This window comes from Citrus sinensis, chromosome 6, assembly GCF_022201045.2.
Source record: "Citrus sinensis cultivar Valencia sweet orange chromosome 6, DVS_A1.0, whole genome shotgun sequence".
NCBI lineage: Eukaryota > Viridiplantae > Streptophyta > Magnoliopsida > Sapindales > Rutaceae > Citrus > Citrus sinensis.
The window spans coordinates 9431167-9450261 of NC_068561.1; the positions used below are offsets into that span (position 1 = coordinate 9431167).

The 19095-nt window shown below is 33.8% G+C and overlaps 2 protein-coding genes across 4 annotated transcripts; one reads left to right on the forward strand and one right to left on the reverse strand.

Moving 5' to 3' along the window:
* Positions 1 to 423: 423 nt before the first annotated feature.
* Positions 424 to 4445, forward strand: LOC102630337 (transcription initiation factor TFIID subunit 8). 3 transcript variants are annotated; one of them, XR_008055701.1, is made up of 2 exons: positions 424 to 2251; positions 4427 to 4445. XR_008055701.1 is itself a non-coding variant. In XM_006495241.4 (1 exon), exon 1 carries the CDS (start codon positions 973 to 975, stop codon positions 2083 to 2085), a length of 1113 nt encoding a protein of 370 aa, XP_006495304.1. In that variant the 5' UTR covers positions 424 to 972; the 3' UTR covers positions 2086 to 2449. The 3 variants fall into 3 exon arrangements, 1 of the variants encoding a protein (XP_006495304.1); XR_008055702.1 differs by lacking the exon at positions 4427 to 4445 and adding an exon at positions 4293 to 4381; XM_006495241.4 differs by lacking the exon at positions 4427 to 4445 and having other exon boundaries at positions 424 to 2449.
* Positions 4446 to 5179: 734 nt separating this feature from the next.
* Positions 5180 to 7314, reverse strand: LOC102626168 (membrane magnesium transporter). The gene is made up of 4 exons (XM_006492947.4): positions 7091 to 7314; positions 6932 to 6984; positions 6729 to 6829; positions 5180 to 5625 (listed from the first exon to the last, which is right to left on the reverse strand). The coding sequence occupies exons 1-4, from the start codon at positions 7161 to 7163 to the stop codon at positions 5532 to 5534; spliced, it is 321 nt and encodes a 106-aa protein (XP_006493010.1). The 5' UTR covers positions 7164 to 7314; the 3' UTR covers positions 5180 to 5531.
* Positions 7315 to 19095: the final 11781 nt, after the last annotated feature.

Genomic DNA, 19095 nt, shown 5'->3' on the forward strand with positions numbered 1-19095 from the left:
ACCCCCTATATATTGCATATTAACTTGTTTTTTTAAAAAAATTCTTACAGCAGCCGTGGCCCCTGCATGTATCTTCGAAAGTCCCTTCCCTCGACTCAATTGTATTTCATCTGAATAAAAAAAAGTCTATGAGATTGTTTCCAAAATCAACAGGGTCTTTATGTATATTTGAACAAACGTCGGGGCCTTGGTAGCTTTTTCCCAAAACTAGTAAAAAGGGTTGAAAGTAAGTAGCAAAGGAGAGTTTGGTAATTTGCTTATATAAAACCCAGTACAGCGAGCGCAGAATTTCTATACGCGGACGAGTAGTGCTTAGAAATATTGAACTTTTTTTTAAGAGAAAAAATAAAAAATAAAAAAATAAAAAAATAAAAAAATAAAAAAATAAAAAGAAAATATTGTGCACTGATTGGGTAAATAAGTTTATAAATAAACCCAACCAAAGCTTCACTTCATCGTTTCAATAGTCATCAGCTGTTTCACTTGTCCCTCAGCCGATCCACCTTCCTCTTTTTTGGGGTCTTACTGGGGTTTTTCAATTTCTCAAAATTCGCTCCATATCCCAAAATCCCTTTTTCACAAATTCAAAATTCACTTTTTTTTTCTTCCCTAGGGTTTATTATTATTTACTTTGTTACAATTTTTCGCTCAATTTTCTTCAGTTTTAAGGATAACGGATTTGGCTCTCTGGGATTGTCAATTCTAATGAGTTAGCATTCTTTGTTGATTAATTAGCGATTACTTGTGTCCAATTTTCAAATTTTGTAGTTTCTAGGGTTTGCAACCTTTCCAACGGTTCTTTTCCCTGTTTGCTTGCTGAGAAAACGCGAGAAACGGGAAGGGAAATTAATGTTTTAATTGGGTTCTTTTAGTAGTGTCAGTTGAAATAATTTCCGACTTAGAGTTGGGTGTTAATGGGGTGAATAATGAGAGATTGCGATAAAACCCTAGTTTTGATATGAGGTTTTGAACATGAACCATGGAGGTGGAGAGAGCACATCAAGGAGCGAATCCAGAACCGACACGTCATCAGACAGACCTAAAGCCGAAGACTTTAGCCGAGCAGTGTCGAAAATGGCGGTTGCACAGATATGTGAGAGCGTGGGCTTTCAGGGATTCAAGGACTCGGCATTGGACGCCCTTTTGGATATTGCAATTCGATACATCTGTGACTTAGGTAAAACATCCAGCTTTCAAGCTAACTTAGCCTGTAGAACTGAATGTAATTTGTTTGATATAATTCGCGGAATAGAAGATTTAGAAGTGTTAAAGGGGTTTATGGGTGCCGCAGAGATTGGTAAATGTCTTGTGGGTTCGGGGATAGTTAAAGAAATAATTGACTTTGTGGAGTCGAAGGAGGAAATCCCCTTTGCACAGCCAATCCCACAATATCCTGTTATTAGGAGTCGGAGATTGATACCGAGTTTTGAAGAAATGAATGAAACACCACCTGGGAAGCATATTCCATCTTGGTTGCCAGCTTTTCCCGATCCTCATACGTATATATATACACCTATGTGGAATGAGAGGAAGTCGGATCCTCGTGCTGATAAGATTGAACTAGCGAGGCAAAGGAGAAAGGCAGAGATGGCTTTGTTGAGTTTGCAGCAGAGGTTGGTGTGCAATGGTGAAACCGGAACTTCAGCCTCAAGGCCTGCAAATGATGAGGAAGAGCTACTCAAAACTGGTAGTAACCCCTTTTTTGCAAAGCCATTGCAATCTGGAGAGAAAGATATATCTCCAGTTGGCTTGCCAGCTAAGCTTAAAGATAAAATGTCTGGGGGGAACCATATGTCTGTGATGGAGGCATTTGCTCCTGCTATTGAAGCAGTGAAAGTTAGTGGATTTAGTGATGATGCAGATGGTGATAGGAGGTATCTTCCCGAGAAGAGGCCAGCTGTTCATTTTAAATTTAGAGCTGGCAAGAAATTTTTGGGTGAAATTTTGGATTCAAGTCTTCAGAAGAAGGGTGGTAGAAGAAGTGCATCATTTTGGCGGGATGAGGAGAAGGATGACAAGAAGAGAAGAGCTGAGTTCATTCTTAAACAATCTATAGAAAATCCACAAGAACTCTCTCAGTTGTAAATTAGTTTCGTTTCTAGCCTGCTTGGTAGCAATTATTTTAGTTTAGGAATTGGTGCTAGCAGAAGGCTTTGGGTGCCCAAGGTAGGGGCATGCTATTACTCTGGTATTGGTATCATGGGAATTCTGTTGGGAATCCTGTCTCATCCCACTCTAACAATTTTAATAGGTACGTGAGTGCTTGTTTTCAAGTTGTTCTTGTTCAAGTCTAGACTGATTCTTTGAAAATGAAATTTTTACTCTTTTAACCATAATGTTGTAATTTTACAGTCACTTGTTGTAGTGTATTGATATATTGAATTCTGAGTTTCTAGTATTCACAACTATTTTCTTCCTTTGATATGTGATAAGATGGATATATTCTGCACTGCCTTTTTGCATCTTTTTATCATTAATGTCAAATAGTTGACAAATTGATCAGTTAATTTTGAGGGTAAAAGCCAACTAAGGAATTACATACTTTAAGAAAGTTAGTGCCAACAATAATATGGGAAGATAGAAAGAAGAAAATCCCTAATATTAATCAGACCATGCAGTCCTGAAAAGGTGGAAAGATTTTCTTAAGATTGACTGACTGAGTTTTAGGATTGTGGTGGCGGACGAATAATTTTATGCTCATACAGCATGCCAATATTTGTACATTACTTGTTTGAAAGCCTTTCTGAAGTTAATTTTGTGCTGTTTTATAAGTTTCTTGGTATCAACATATGGTTTTTGTTTCTAAAGAGGAGAAAAATAGTTACATAAATTTCATATGTTAGTTATCAGGGATGGTTAGTTGCGGTCTTGCTTGCAGTCCACCATTTCCAACCTTTAGAAACCAATTTTCTTGTTTCCTGAGAGAATGTTCTTGATATTTGCAGTTATTATTATTAATATTATTATTATTATTATTATTATCATTTATTATTATTATTATTATTATTTTTATTTTTTGGGGGGTTAGCTGTGTATTGTTTTGATGTCATCATCATGAATACAATGACTACAATTATAACAGCTCCAAATTGAATTTGTGTGGTTTCTCCACTATTCCAATATGCTTTTCTGATGGGATACTTATGATCATGCCTGCTTGACATGGGATGACTAGTACACCCTTTGATTGAGTCCAAATTCTCTCTGTGTCATTTAATAACCTGATAAAGAATGGATCCACAAGGTATCGGAATGGAACAGAAGGTTTCTGTACCTGACCATTGCTCAGCACAACTACAGGGAAATGCCCTTTCTTGACAGTTCCAAAGCTGTATGTGCATCTGTTACTCGTGCGGTCTCTTGCTTCCCCTGAAATGGAAGTGAAAATGTTTTTGTAACTGCTTCATTGCATTCTTAACCCTGAAAAAGGAGGAAGTATTGCTGTATTCTTGTTTTGGCCGATCCATGTCCTTTGAGCTATCTGTTTTCAGACTTTTCCTTCTTCAAATCCTGCCTCTGTTTTGGTTTTTGTTTCTTGCCTATTGGAAAATTTCATTGGGTATAAATATAACCCGGTTTGGTGATTTGGTGATTTTGAATGCTCTTCAGAAGGTCTTGTAAGGTCACCTGCATTGCTTTTCTCCAAACAAATGAGTGGTTAGTAAATGTTTTGTTTACAAAGGTGTTACAGTGATGAAATTTTGTGGTGAATGGTATGATAAACGGATTATCTTCAATGTTTTTCCTTTATAAGTTTCATTTAAGTAAATGAAGATGTTGACATTTAGTGTATCAATGCTAAATTACAGTTTACCATCCTGAAAATGTAGGGGATACCTTTTATATGTATAATTAAACTTCCTGTAATTTCAATCATTTGCCATATGCCAGGCCTGGTAAAATTTCTCTTAGATTAAGCTCTTTCCGTATTCACAACTTGGAATATATTCTGAGTTTTACCTATCTGGAAATTTTTATGAAGCATTGTTGTTGGGGGATCATTTTGACCATTGAATGTTTTTGCGAAGCCTAGAGGAGAAAATAACTTGATAGGATTGTGGAGAAATTTTTACGAGTTTTGTATGTTTAATATTATTAAACCTGGAGAAAATGGCTTAAGTTTATATAATCAAGAATCATTTTGCTGCAGAGTGGCATGCATCTGCCAGAATGCGTGTTTCTGTTCAGTGATAATCACTATTATTTTGTTCAATTGAATTGTTGCATTTTTCAGTTGTCTTCCTTGTTCAGTTATAGTCTATTTTGTTCAATTGAATTCTTTCATTTTTCAGCTGTCTTCCTTATCTATCCATATGTTCAACGAAGTGATTGCCTGCTTGAAAGTTATAAGCAGGTCACCATGAATGGTGTTAGTTTTTGCGTGCGACAGGTCATCATGAATGGTGCTAATTTTTGCGTGCGACAGGTCATCATGAATGGTGCTAATTTTTGCGTGCCTCTTAAGTTACTACATTTTGAACCTATTTCAGCAACCGAACCATTTCAGGAGTTTCATGTTTATACATTGAAGATCATCGGTTATAACCAGGGTAGCTGCTATCCCGCTGCAAATATTTAACAACTTTCAAATGCTGCCTTCTTGACAAAACCAGACAGGATTCTTGATCTTCGTCAGTTTAGTGTTACCAGACTGCAACGTAGAGCTTCTGGGGGTTAATGCAAACACCGCCCCCTAAAAATACACTTATGTATCAGTATTTAGCATTCCTGAGGTTAATGCAAACACCGCCATGTAATGCAGTATTTAGCATCTATCATTTGCAGCCAGGTTAATCATACATGAAGCTCTTTCCATATCTGCAATTCAGAAAACATTCTGAGTTTCTGTTGGATGATATTCAGCCTTGAGATGCTACAGCTCCACAATCTATTGCATCATAGCCAGAATGTGCTTGTGTTCAGTCATAATCACTGTCGTTTTGTTCAATCTAAAAATTGCATTCTCCAGCTGAACAATCCAGGATTTATTGATTAATCATATTAGACTCTAGTTGAAATGGAACCACGTCAAATAATATTGCCACATATTCATCAGTTGCTATGAATCTTTAGAATACGACTGTAAAATGTCCTTGAAGTGGGCTAAGATGTTTAAGATCTCCGACGAGGAAAACAAACATTATCTTCCTGGTGAAAACATATTTCGATGATATCAGTGTAAAATGCAAATTAAGATGATCCGTTTTCATTCAATGTTCACCAGACAAGGCTCAAGACTGATGCAAACATCATTCTACAAAAATCTGAATGAGACTTCAATAAACACATAAAATTATAGACCATTTGTTTGGAAAGATAAACAAGAGAAGCAAATAACGGCAGATAAAGAAAGATCATCTAATAACCAAAATTAGTTAAGACAATAGGTAAAAGCCAAATGTTTATCCCCTCAACCCGTTTCAACTTCACACACTGTCCCAAAGCGCTCTCCTTGGTTAAGCTTCAAGAAAATTCTTTCAATTGAAAAGAAACTGCCTTGATGTTACAGCTTCAATTCAAAAGAAACAGCCTCAAAGTTTCAGCTTCATGTCTATTTCTGAACGGAAGACTTTCGCACGATGGTTAAAGATCATGAAATCTAAGTTGCCTGGCAAAGAAACCATCCTGCACGCAAGAATACAAAAATCCTTAAGTAAGTGAGCCAAGGAACTTTTTACGATAAAAGAATATTGCTAGCAGTCACATCAGCTGTCCTCTTACATTAGTGACCTCTAGCCATACATAATAAAAGAGAAGCTACTCAGAATTTTAGTACCCTAGGTTTATCTGCCATCCACCATTTTATGGTTACGTATATTATTCACCTTGCTGCATTTGCATGAAACTTGCTGTGCACCTTTGACCAGAGTCAGGGCAGATAATATAGTGTAGAAGCAAGTGATTAGTGTGTTGAATAGGACAGGATGTTGTCTTGGGGTACTGCCATTTAATATAAGCATGGTCATACATTCATCATATAATAACACATATGGCGAGTGTTGTATTTATTCTGGTGGTCAGGATACTTGCCTAAAGACACAGATATTTGGGTTATTCCCAGTCCTTATAAATTCATCTAAGGAAACAAAGGGGCACATGTTAATTTAGGCATAGAATTGGTAGAAAATCTCCACTCTTTAGATTCTTAATCTCCCATTTAGGGGTTCTTTTGGCTCCCAGCAAGCACAAGTGTGGACTAGGGGAGCTATGTCAAATTACATAAACTTAAGGCGTCCTAGGAATAAAGTTTACAGTGATGTTTAACATACAGATATGAGAAGTCATGCAACAGACAACTATACTTAAATCTTCTAAACTATCTGTCATCTATAAATGCCTGTATATGTTTAGGCAAAAAGGGATGAGACACTCAAATCTAGCAACACAATGTACGGGTGCCACATCCAGCAGACCAATATGCATCATACACCAAAAAAAAACAGTTTCTTCAATTATGCTTCACTTTGCACAGTATGCACATAAGCCTAGGGCATTATCAGAACTGTAAAACAAAGTTTACTAGTAATTTTTGTTTTTTTTTTCCAAAATCCCACCATTGTCCATACTTATATGTTAAGCAAATCATATTGACACACATTTGTTGTAGCATCAGGAAACCAGTCTTACAGATCAATTGCAAGATTCTAAGCTTATGTGGCAACAAAAATGGCATAATTGGCGCAATCGTATTGGACATATATGAATTCAAGGAGACCAAACTAGCATACCTATTTTCGTCAGAGTCGGGATGAATGGACAGAAATTTCCCCGGCACGATTAGTGCTGCCCACATGCATAATACTAACCCTAGAAGCAACTCAATCACCACCTGAATTTCCAGAAACAAAATCAAAAGACTTAAGCAAGCAAGAAGAAAATTTAAAAAGTTATTTGAAGGAAAAAATGGAAAAGAAAATCTAGCAGTACTCACATTCATTGGAGGATTAGAAAACTCCTCTTCCATGATTTTCAACAAGCCCCTAACTGCCACCAAATCAAATCAATTCAAATTAAATAATTTTTTTTTTGTCTAAACAAAAATCAATTTAAATCACAAAACATAAAATTAGTTGGAAGATTAGGGAATTACACTGAACTGTTGAATAAGCGGCGTGAGCGAGAATTGAAACTCCAAGCACTCCAACAATGAAACCTAAACCCATTCTTCAAGTTTCGTTTCTCAGATTCGTTCTACAAGATCTCTGAAGATCCACGGATTGCTGTGCTGGCGCGATCTTCCCGGTGGAAACTCCAAAGCAGAACTTGGACCACTTGGTTAGCCTAAACGCTGCCGTTTTTATAATAGACATAAGTGTTCATAGTCAATGGACTACGGCACAACTTATCGAATAGATATAAGTGTTTAATTATATAAACTCTTTTTTAAATTTTAATTGTTCCTCGATTATTTTTTAGTTAACTTTTTGAAGATTAGATAAAACTCTGTTTGGTATAATTTTCTAAATAAAAATTATTTAAATAGAGTTATTATAAATAAAATTTTTACCAAAAAAATTTAATTGTTTATTAAAAATTATAAAACTACTTTAAAAGACAAGTTTTTTAGAGTTATGCTATAAAAAAAATGAAATAAAATTATCAAATAAGTGAATAATATTTTAGATAACTTAACATTTAAAAAAAAAACTTTTCAACCTCTACTCTTAAAAGCTCAAAATTTAATTTTTTACTAATAGAGTTACAATAACTTATTTAATTTTCAAAGTTCTACAAAAAAAAATAACTAAACAATAACAAAAATTGGATAAGAGCTTATGAGATTAAATAAACACTTATGACTATTAGATAGACTATATCAAATAGGTATAAAGCTATTTTGCTAAGCAAAAGCTTAAATTTTCGACTTTTGGGAGCAGAAGGTGAAAAACTTTTTAAAATATTAAATTATGTAAAATATTTATTTGACAATCTTATTTATTTTTTTAATATAATAACATAGCCTTAAAAATTTTACTTATTAAAGTAATTTTATAATTTTTAATAAAAGTTATGATTGACAACCAAACAACTAAAATATTTTTGATGAAACTTATATATATAAAAGCTCTACTAACAAAAACTTTATTTAAATAAACTCTATTTAAAAATTATACCAAGTGATTAATAATAAGTGCCTTGATATAGCTTATCTAATAAGTAATCCCAAAAGTTATTTTCATAATTTCAATTGTTGTCTAATCTTATTTTGAGTACAATTTTTAAAAATTATATCAATTATTTTATTTTTAATAGTAAAATTTTAAAATTTTAAGAGTAGAAATCACATAATTTTATTAAAAATTAAAAAAAAATATTTAAATGAATTTGTAACATTTAATAAAAATTTTTATTAGCAACCACATAAATAACTTTCTTTTAATAAAAGCTCTATTTATAAAAAATTTACTAATAAAAACTCTATTCAAAGAGTTTCAGTGAATTTCCACTTTGCATGTACTTTTGATATTTTGTTTTTGGGTATTTTTAATTACATGTGCGTGTATGTTGTTCAGATGTTCAATAAATTACTATATTGTAAAATATACTTGTATGTTGAATCAACGAATTATGACTCCTGCCAAAATAAAGCTGTGATTTTGAAGAGTGTGGCTAAATAATGTGTATGCTGTGATAACACCATAGCATAGGAAATTTATAAACAAAACAATTCAAAACAATTTTTTTTTGTCATTAATTATGAAAGCGCATAATAATGAAAAAAGTTCGTGTATGCAATGTTGTGATTTTATGATTATCCAGCCAATAGTCCAATATTGTTATGCTTCATCTCTTTTTACAAAGAGTTTGTAATTCTATGAGTACTTAATATTGTAACTCATAGTTGGAAGAAATTTAAAAACCTATCATGATGAGGTTAGAAATTTAAAATTGCAGTTGATTAGAAATTAAGGACAACAAATTTCAAGAATAATGTGAGTTTATGAAATTTTTGTGATTAATGTTAGGATTATTGTCTCTTATCTATCAAAATAGCTCCTCTTAAATGAAATAAATACAAATTCAGGAATGTAATATCCCATATTATTAGCGATTGAGTTCTTAAACTAGTTTAAACATTACGAACACTATTAAGTATGAAGATGCATTTTAAATTGCGAAGCCCAATAACAAAAACCGTAATGGCTATGTGCTCAAAACGGACAATATCTACTTAGTTGTTGTGCCCAAACCGTAATGGCTATGGCTGAATATTCCATGAGGAATGTGGCGGTTAGGTGAGGTGTACTAGCAAGGTATCTAGGGCACACTTATGTCACAGTAGAGGCTAATGATAGGTAATTATTTAATCACTGTAGTAGTTTTATTTAAGTAATTAAAGCTTTGTGATGTGAATTGCCCATAATGATAAGATAACTACCATAGTGTTAGATACTTGACCATGATGATAGGTAACCACTGTAGTAGTTATTTAAGTACCCATAATGATAGACATGAACTGCCCGTAATGATCAGATAACTATCTTTAGTGTTAGATACCTAACCATGATGATAGGTAACCATTGTGGTAATTATTTAAGTACCTATAATGATAAGCTATTGGTAGGTAGTTATTTAACCATTACAATAGTTATTGAAGTACTTAAAGCCTTGTGACGTGATTGAAACTGTCTATAATGATCATATAACTATCCATAGTGTTAGATATCTAACCATGATGATAAGTAGCCACAGTAGTGGTTATTTAAGTACCCATAATGATAGGTAGTTATTTAACCACTGTAGTAGTTCTTTAAGTACTCAAATAATTAAGGGAGTTACTCCAGAATGAAGCCACCCATAGTGTTAGATACCTAACCATGATGATAAGTAAGCACTATAGTAGTTATTTAAGAACTTAAATAATTAAGAGAGTTGCTCCAAGATGAAGCTAAAAGATAGGTCGAAGGGAGGCAAGCCAAAAAGGAAGCTAAGAGACAGCCAAGGAGGCATAGTGCCCATAATGACTAGATAACTACCTATAGCACATAATGGCTAGATAATTAACCGTGATGATAGGTAACCACTGTAGTAGTTATTTAAGTACTTAAATCATTGAGGGAGTTACTCTATGATAAAGCCATTAAATAACTACCTATAACACAAAATGGTTAGATACTTAACCATGATGACATGTAACCATTGTAGTAGTTATTTAAGTACTTAAATCATTGAGGGAGTTACTCTAGGATGAAGCTAAAAGATAGGTCGAAGGGAGGTAAACTAAAAAGGAAGTAAGGAGCTAGACAAGGAGGCAAGCAAAGGGGCAATCGGGAGGCAGGCTAAGTTATAAGCAAGAGCAGTAGAGGCAGGCCAAGGTGCAACCGTGGACCAAAGTGGAAGCAAGCCAAGGTACAGTTAGGAGCACTAGAGGCAAGCAAAGGTGTAACCCTAGACTAAAGTGGTCAGAGTTTGGGAAACAATTGAGAGAACTAGGGTACACCTATATACCAAGAATGGTTAAATAATTACTGCGTAAGTTATTTGTGCTTTGTGACATAATTGGAATTGTCCACAATGATTAGATAACTATCTATAGCACAGAATGGTTAGGTAACTAGCCATGATGATATATATATGATGTAGTAGTTATTTAAGTACTTAAATTATTGAAAGAGTTACTTTAGGATGAGACCAAAAGACACGTGGAAGAAAGGCAAGCTGAAAAGAAAGCCAAGAGGCAGCTAAAAAGGTAATTAAGAGATAGGCCAAGGTATTATAAAGGTAGGCCAAAGTATAACCATGGAGCAAAGTAGAGGTAGGCCAAGGTACAACCATGAACAGTAGAGGCAGGCCAAGGTGCAACCGTGGACCAATGTGGTTGGGGTTTGTGAAACAGTTGAGTGAACCAAGTGAACAATTTTCAGGCAGAGAGAGAAATTATAAGTTCGGTACCTTCTCAGAATTAGTGTACTTTCATTCTAAAATCCCGGGTGATTTATAAACTTAGCAAATGTGTGTTTATGCAATGGATGTAGGGCTAATGAAATTGAATCATATAAATCTCTTGTGTTATTTTCTTTACTTCTTTCTTCTTTTTATTGTTTACTGTTATGTAAGACTTTTCTCAGTGCTTCTTTGTTTGTTCTACAACCGAGTTAATCTAAAGTACTCAAGTTGTGATAGTGAACATTTGGATTGCTCAAAGAGTTATTCTAGCCAATTAAATTAGTTTCGATCCTAACAAACTAGTATTGAAGCTTGACTCTATGGCTCATACTAAACTGGATGTTCAGAAGTTTGACCATGGAGGATGTTAAGGCTATTTTGAACTCAAAAGAAATATAGAAAATATCTAAGGGTACCTCAGGTACTTCAGGTTTAGGAGAAAGTCTAACAACAACAAGGGGCAGATATGAGAGAAAGGATTCTAAGAAAAATCTTAGTAGATCTAAGTCTAAGAATAAGGATAAAAATTATTTCTTTTGCAAGAAAGAAGGATAATTTAAAAGAGATTGCTCAGCAAGGAAAGCTATGGAAGTAAAATTTAAAGAGAATCAAGGTGGTGCTAAAACAGTTGCATCGGAAGACCCCAGTTACTCTATAACCAAGTTCAACAGTTCCGATGAGGACAAGTATAACTCTACAGATATGCTACTTGTATCAGATGTAAAAATGAACAGTGAATGGATTGTAGACTTAGGTTATTTTATTTCATTGAGTCTTAATCAAAACTTATTTTGGATTATTAAGTAATTAATGTTGGCAAGGTGTTGAGGAGTCTCACCTCTTTAGGTATGCTTGAGAATATGAAGTATAGCTTTAATGGTAAACATAGATATTTAAAGATAATTAAATGTTTATTAATTGTAATCAAATGAAAGATGAAGAACGATATTTATGTGTTAAGGGGTACTTTAGTGGCAGGAAGTGAATTTCTGCATGTCGTGGTGACCTCTGATAAGACTAGGCTTTGGCATTTAATGCTTGGTCATATTAGTGAAAAATGTCTAAAGGACCTAAGTAGGCAAGGTCTTTTGGATAATGATAGAATTAAACAGTAAAGTTTCATGAACAATACATATTGGACAAATCTATTCGAATAAAGTTTGATACTGTTGAACACAGAACAAAAAGTACCTAGGATTATATCAACTCAGACTTGTGGGAACCCTCTCTAGTTAATCATATGAAAGTGCTAGGTACTTTGTCTCATTGATAGATGGTTATTTAAGGAATCTCTGGATTTATATACTAAAGTCTAAGATCAAGTATTTAATACTTTTAAGACTTGGAAAACATTGATAAAGAAGTAAACTAGGAAGAATATTAAAAGGCTTAGGATAGACAATAGGTTGGAGTTTTACAACATGGAGTTTTATGTGTTTTACTGGAAGCATAGAATAAATACGCAAAGAACAATAGCGGAGACACCGTAATAGAATAGGCTTACAGAAAAGATGAATAGAACGCTGAACAAGGTTAGTTGTATGCTAATTCAAGTAAACCTACCAAAGACTTTTTGGACAAAAGCTATAACGATAATAACATATTTGGTTAATAGGAGTCCCTCAATTGCCATAGATTATTTGACGCCAAAGGAAAAGTGGTGTAGACATTTTGCAAACTATGCAAAGCTAAGGATCTTTGGGTGCCCAATGTATGTTCATGTGAAGCAAAGAAAGTTGGAACTAAAAGCCTCAAAGGGAATCTTCATAGGCTATTATGAGTGTGTAAAATATTAGAAGGGGTGGTGCACAACTTTAGGCCTTTAAAGTGTATCATAAGTAGAGACTTCATATTTCATGAACCAGTTATGATAAATAATATTGTTAATCATGATAAAAAGAATTATGGGGAAACTGATACAATAGAGTATAGAGTTTAAGGTGGAGCTTATTGGAAAGAAAACTGAAGAAGTTAATTATGGGGAAACTGAGGAAGTTAATTATGGGGTTAGAGTATCCCAGTATCAAATTAAAGATTAATACGGACTCTAGCATTATGACATTAAACTCTCAATTTATTCATTTGTAAGGGATAGGCAGAGAATGTTAGTAAAACCACCTGAGAGATATGGTTTTGCTGAGACAATCTCATATTCTTTGTCTGTTGCCGAAGAGGTAAGTCAGGATGAAATAAAGACATTTGCAGAAGTGATGTTGAACAGAGATAGAAAACAGTAGAGCCAGACTATGTAAGAAGAAAGGGATTCACTGGATATGAATCAGACTTAAACCCTTGTACATAGAATAGTTGAGAAGAATATTATGGGATGTAAGTGGATATACAAGATCAAAGAAAGCATCTAAAAAAATGAGCCTAAAAAATACAAGGCAAGACTTGTGGTAAAGAATTTACTTAGTAAGAAGGGATAGGCTACACCAAAGTGTTCTCATATGTTGTGAGGCATACATCTATAGGGGTACTGTTGACCTTGACAACTAATTTGGATGTAGAGTTAAAACAAATGGATGTTAAGACAACCTTCTTACAAAAAGAGTTAGATGAAGAAATTTTGTATAGCTCAACTAGAGGGATTTAGGATACTTGAAGGTGAAGACTAAGTATACATGTTGAAGAAATGTTTGTATGGGTTGTAATAATATCTAAGATAGTGGTATAAGAGGCTTTATGTGTTATGCTCAAGAACGAGTTTATAATAAGCAACTTTAAAAGTTTTGTACTTGAGGTACACTGAGCAAGGTAAGGCTATCTATCTACTAGTATATGCAGATGATATATTGGTGAGTGGGTTTATAGTGAACTTATAAAAGAAACACTAGTTAGTTGTTAAATGATTATTGAGATACCTCTAAGGAACCTCAAACAGAGGTTTGAGTTTCAAAAAGTAGAGAATTCTACAATTAATATTGACAGATATATTGATTCAAACTATATTGGTGACTGAGATAGAAGAAGGTCAATGATAGGATATTTGTTTGGGGTGAGCAGTATTACAAAAAGCTAAAAGTTTACTCTACAATTTGTGGTTGCTCTACCTTCGATAGAAGCTTAGTATGCTGCTTTGACAAAGGCAATTAAGTAGTCAATATGCCTAAAATGATTGATTAAGAAGTTAGTTAATGATCTAAATAGTGTTTGTGTGTTTTGTGATAGTTAAGATATAATAAATTTGAGTAAAACTTAGGTGCACCATAAGAGAACAAAAAATATATAGATCTGAGAATACATTTCATTTATGATCAAATTAATGAAGGTATGCTAAAGTTAAATATGTTGCATCCTTAGGGAACCTAACAGATATGATAACTAAACCTTTGTTGTTTAACAAGTTCAAGATATACTAGGCCTTCGTTGGGGTTACCTACTTTTAAGATACAATGTAGGTGGAAGGACAATTATGGTTGTTTTGTAATAAAGGTGGAGAATTGTAATATTATGGTTATAAATTCTAGCTTTTATAAGAAATGTAGTGGATAGCTTAGGTGTTCTAGCAGGGTATCCAGGGTGCACTTATACTAAAGAAAGGTAATATGGTATTGGAGTTTTAATCAACGTAGCACATAATGACTAAATGACTGCTTCTGAAGTTATTTAAGCTTTGTGATGTTGAAAGAATTTGTAGTTGAGTATGTTCGGGAAATGAAAAAGTAAAATAGAAAATGAAAGAAAACATAGAGTATCTTAAATAGAACAATCTAGAGAATTCTTCCAATTGTTTCTAGAAAAAGTTACTAGCTATCTAGGTTGTTACAATTGAAAGCTACATGTGTTAACAAAATTTAACTAATTTCAACTCTTTAGCTCAGCTTAGTGACATGTCAGTTGGTGAGTTATTATCAAATATGTACTGTTGTACAGAAAACTTCTCACGCTCAATACTTCTTAAGCTCAATCTTATTGTCACTAACATCCACCTTCAAGCTAAATAGTCCTGGATAGACATTTAGCTTGCTACAGAGATAATGGGATTGGCCAAAAGAGAGAGCTTTAGTAAGAATATCTACTGTCTGATCTTTACTTGGAGTAAAGAAAATAGTAATCTACTTAGCAACCACTTTCTCATTAACAACGTGTATATCAAGCTCTACATGCTCAGTCCTAGCATGATAAACTAGATTATAAGCTAGAGCAATCACATTTTGATTATCGCACCATAAATCGACAATATGACAAAGTGGAATGTGTAATTCATTTAGCAAAAATTGAATCTATATTACTTATAATATTGCATGTGCCAAAGCCGTGTACTTAGCCTCCATATTGATCTTGAAACTATTGGTTGTTTTATTAGGTAAATAGCATGTCATGCCATTGATTTCCCTATTATCTCTATCACAAGCCAAGTCAGAATCATTGAAACTATTCAATTGCATGCTGGCACAGTAATAGAATTGAAGTCTAAAAAGAATGATCATTTTCAAATACCACAATAGCCTCTTGTAAGCATCCTAATGTTTTGATGCTGTTAAAGCTAGAAATTGCTAAGTACGTAACTAAAAAGGCTACTTCAGGCCATGTGAGTGTTACATATTGTAATGCTTCTACTATGCTTTTTCAGGAGAAACATTAGCTATTGTTGTACTAGAAAATTTAGAGAGATGATGACATTTGACGTTGGTGTAGGGACTGGACTGTAATCTGATACTGTATTCTTAGCTAGATGATATGCAATGCATTTTGTTTGAGGAAGATGTATGTCACTTGAGATCTTTGCAACCTTAATGCTAAGAAAGTAATCAGCTCCCCCAAATCCTCTAAGGCAAAAGTTTATTGAATGACAATTATCAGCTGTTGAACTAAGTACTGGAGACTGTAATGATCATATCATTAACATAGACCAAAACCAGAAGAATATCATCATATATCCACTTGTGAAACAGAGAATTGTCAGATTTAGAGTTTCAAAAGCTTTATTGAGAAACTATTGAATCTTTAAACTTGTCAAACTAGGCCCTAGAGCTTGTTTGAGGCCATAAAGAGCCTTCTTGAGCTTGCAAATGTGATGATCCATATACGCATCTTCAGCCAGTTGAGAAATGCATTGTTGACATAAACTTGTCTAAACGTCCACTTGTTTCTAATAGCCTAGCTTAAAACATTGCTGACAGTAGTGGCTTTAGTTACCGGACTGAATGTTTATGTATAATCTACTCTATGAGTCTCGTGAAAACCTTTTGCCACTAAACGTGCATTGTATCTAGAAATGGTCCCATAAGAGTTGTACTTAATCCAAAAGACCTATATTTATTACCAACAACTTTAACTAGTGCATTGGGTAAAACTAGCTCCTAAGTATGATTTTGTTGAAGACCTTTATACTATTCTTGCATTGTTAGAACCATTTTGGATTGGATAGTACTTCAGACACAAAGGTTTGTTCTAAAGTTGTAGCTAGTAGTTCGTAAGATAGGACTTGGGTTTAAAAACCCTTACAATAGATTATGTGATCATAGGATGACCAATAGGTGAAGCTGCTGGTAAGATTTATGGTGGTGATTGTATTTGAGAGGATGTGAATTATGTGATGGTGAATTTGTCTCAAATTGTGAATGCCTATTAAATTGGTTAGGGGCTGGAAAAGGCATCTCACATTGGGATTGAGCTTGAGAATTGTCTGTTGGAGTTGCTTGAAAGGGAGCTTATATTACTAGACTGAATATTTGAGTTGAGGATGAAGTTTAAGTTGAGCTATTATTTAAAAATTGACATGACTGAATTACAGAGAAAAATTCACCCCCAAGGGCGTGGTTGGGTTGGTTGCAGTGCAGTTGTACCCTCTACTAAAACCAGGGTTCGATTCTTGGGGATGGTAAAGGGGTTAAAAAAATTGTATTTGGGCTTGCCCACCCCTTTACCTTTTGGAAAAAATAAAAAAAAAATTATAGAGAAAAATTTAAAACCATTAAAATAAGGAAAAGATTTTTCATTTAAACACCATGATTGGAGAATACGAGGACAAGAATGTTTGAAATAAATTCCAGATTGAGAAAGTAAAGAGGGAAAATTTCTAAACTCTCGCCACCAATTTGTCTGGACAGTTTGAATGTGTTTATGAAGATTTTTCAATAAAGTTCTTGAACTGAGTAAAGATTTAAAGAGCATTAGACTTAGTAACTAATATCCAAGTAAAATTACTAAAATCATCTAGAAAAGATATGTTAAAAGTAACTTTATGTTGAAAAAATATGATAATGCCCCCATAGATCACATACAACAACTGTAAAAGTGTTGTATTTTAGTTGTAACAGAATCAAAGTGAAGCAAATGACTTCTATCAAACTGACAGGAATTGTGGAAGTCCAAAGTTTGAGTTTTATTCAAACTGCACAGTTATTACAAGCCTTTAATATAGACTTAAGATGTGAACAGTTGGATGTCCTAATATTCTATAAAGAAGGTTTACATCAATAGAGCTCATTCTAGCTATAAAGACTGAGTTACATAGCATATATATATATATGAGAGGTCACTTTTGTTTGCTGATAAATTCCCAGACAAAATTCTGGACAAAACCCAATTACAAAGATTTCTTGGTAGTTTAAATTATGTTCTCGATTTTTGCCCTAATATCAATAGGATGTCTAAACCTTTGCATGATAGGTTGAAAAAGAATCCTGTTGCATGGTCAGAAGAACATACCAAAGTTGTTAGATTAATAAAGCAATCTGTGAAAAATATTCCATGCTTATTTCTTGCAAATCCTGCATTACCTAAAATTGTTGAAACTGATGCATCTGATATAGGTTATGGAGGTATATTAAAACAAAAGGAAAATGACAAAGAACAGATAGTACAATATATTTCTGCACATTGGAATGATTGCCAGAAAAATTATTCTACTATCAAAAAAGAAATTCTTTCTATTGTTTTATGCATATTTAAATTCCAAAGTGATTTACTAAATCAAAAATTTCTACTTAGAATTGATTGCAAAGCTGCAAAACATGTTTTAGAAAAAGATGTTCAAAACATTGCATCAAAACAGATTTTTGCACGATGGCAAGCTATTTTAAGTGTTTTTGATTTTGATATTGAATTTATTAAAGGTGACAAAAATTCTGTTCCTGATTTTCTAACCAGAGAATTTCTTCAAAACAGATAATGCCGCCAAAGAAGAAAGATAAAGGTAAAGCAGTTCTCAAAGTTTCTGGTTCTCAAGAACCTTCTAAAGAACCCCAGTCAACCCTTTTTAAAGAAAAACTACTTTCTTCTGCCATGCCCATCAAATCCTGGATTGATTTGGTTGAAGAACATGGAGCCCAATACAAATCTATTTCTTCTGATGACCAAGTAAAGCAATGGATGAGTTCCATTACAAAATCTCCAGAGCTCATGCTCGCCCTACAAAACCTTTCTCAAAGCCAATCTTCTCCTAAAAAAGAAATTGATAAACCCTCTTCTCAAAATATTGTTGTGTCTGCTGAAAGCTCATCTTCCCAAATTGTGCTTTCTCAGCCAACACCTTCAAAGAAAACCTTCGATTGGTTTGATAAAACCCATTTTCAAAACATTCTTTCTATGGAAGATGGATTTTACCATACTGATCCTTTTAAAAGCATTTCAAAGTTTTTCCCCAAAGGCTGATTTTTCAAACCATGGGATTTGACAAAACCCCAGTCTTATTATCAAAGCATTTTAGAAATAACTGAATCCGCTAAATTCAAGCATTTCTTTCTTGACAAATCCCATTCTGAGCCGGCTTATTCCACGGCCACAATCTTAAAAGTTTTGAGCCCAAACTAGTGGGGTGATCTACTCCACAATTTCAAAACCTTTCCTTTAAATTTTGAGACCCGTTTACCACATTGTCGGACTTTTTCCTACTGGGATTACCAACAAGCCTGGTATAACACCTTTTTTATCCAAAACCCTAAAAAATCTCATTCTTGATTATTTTTCTTTAATTCAAAAATAACCGTCCAAAGCCTACCAAATTGGTTTCATCATTGGTGGAACTTCTTCGGACCAATACCTCAAATCCTAACTCCAAATGCCACAAATTGTTTAAACTTCTTTAAAACCCATTATTTTCCTTCTGACTCAGAGAAAAGATTTCCCCCCTTTCTCTGTTTTTGTACAAACTTCTTCCTACCATGGGTCTGGATGTGGAACCTCCGATTTCATACCCATGAGTCCCAAGTCATCCTTCAAAGAACCTTCAAAGTCAAATGGTGGTCAAAATTTGATGAA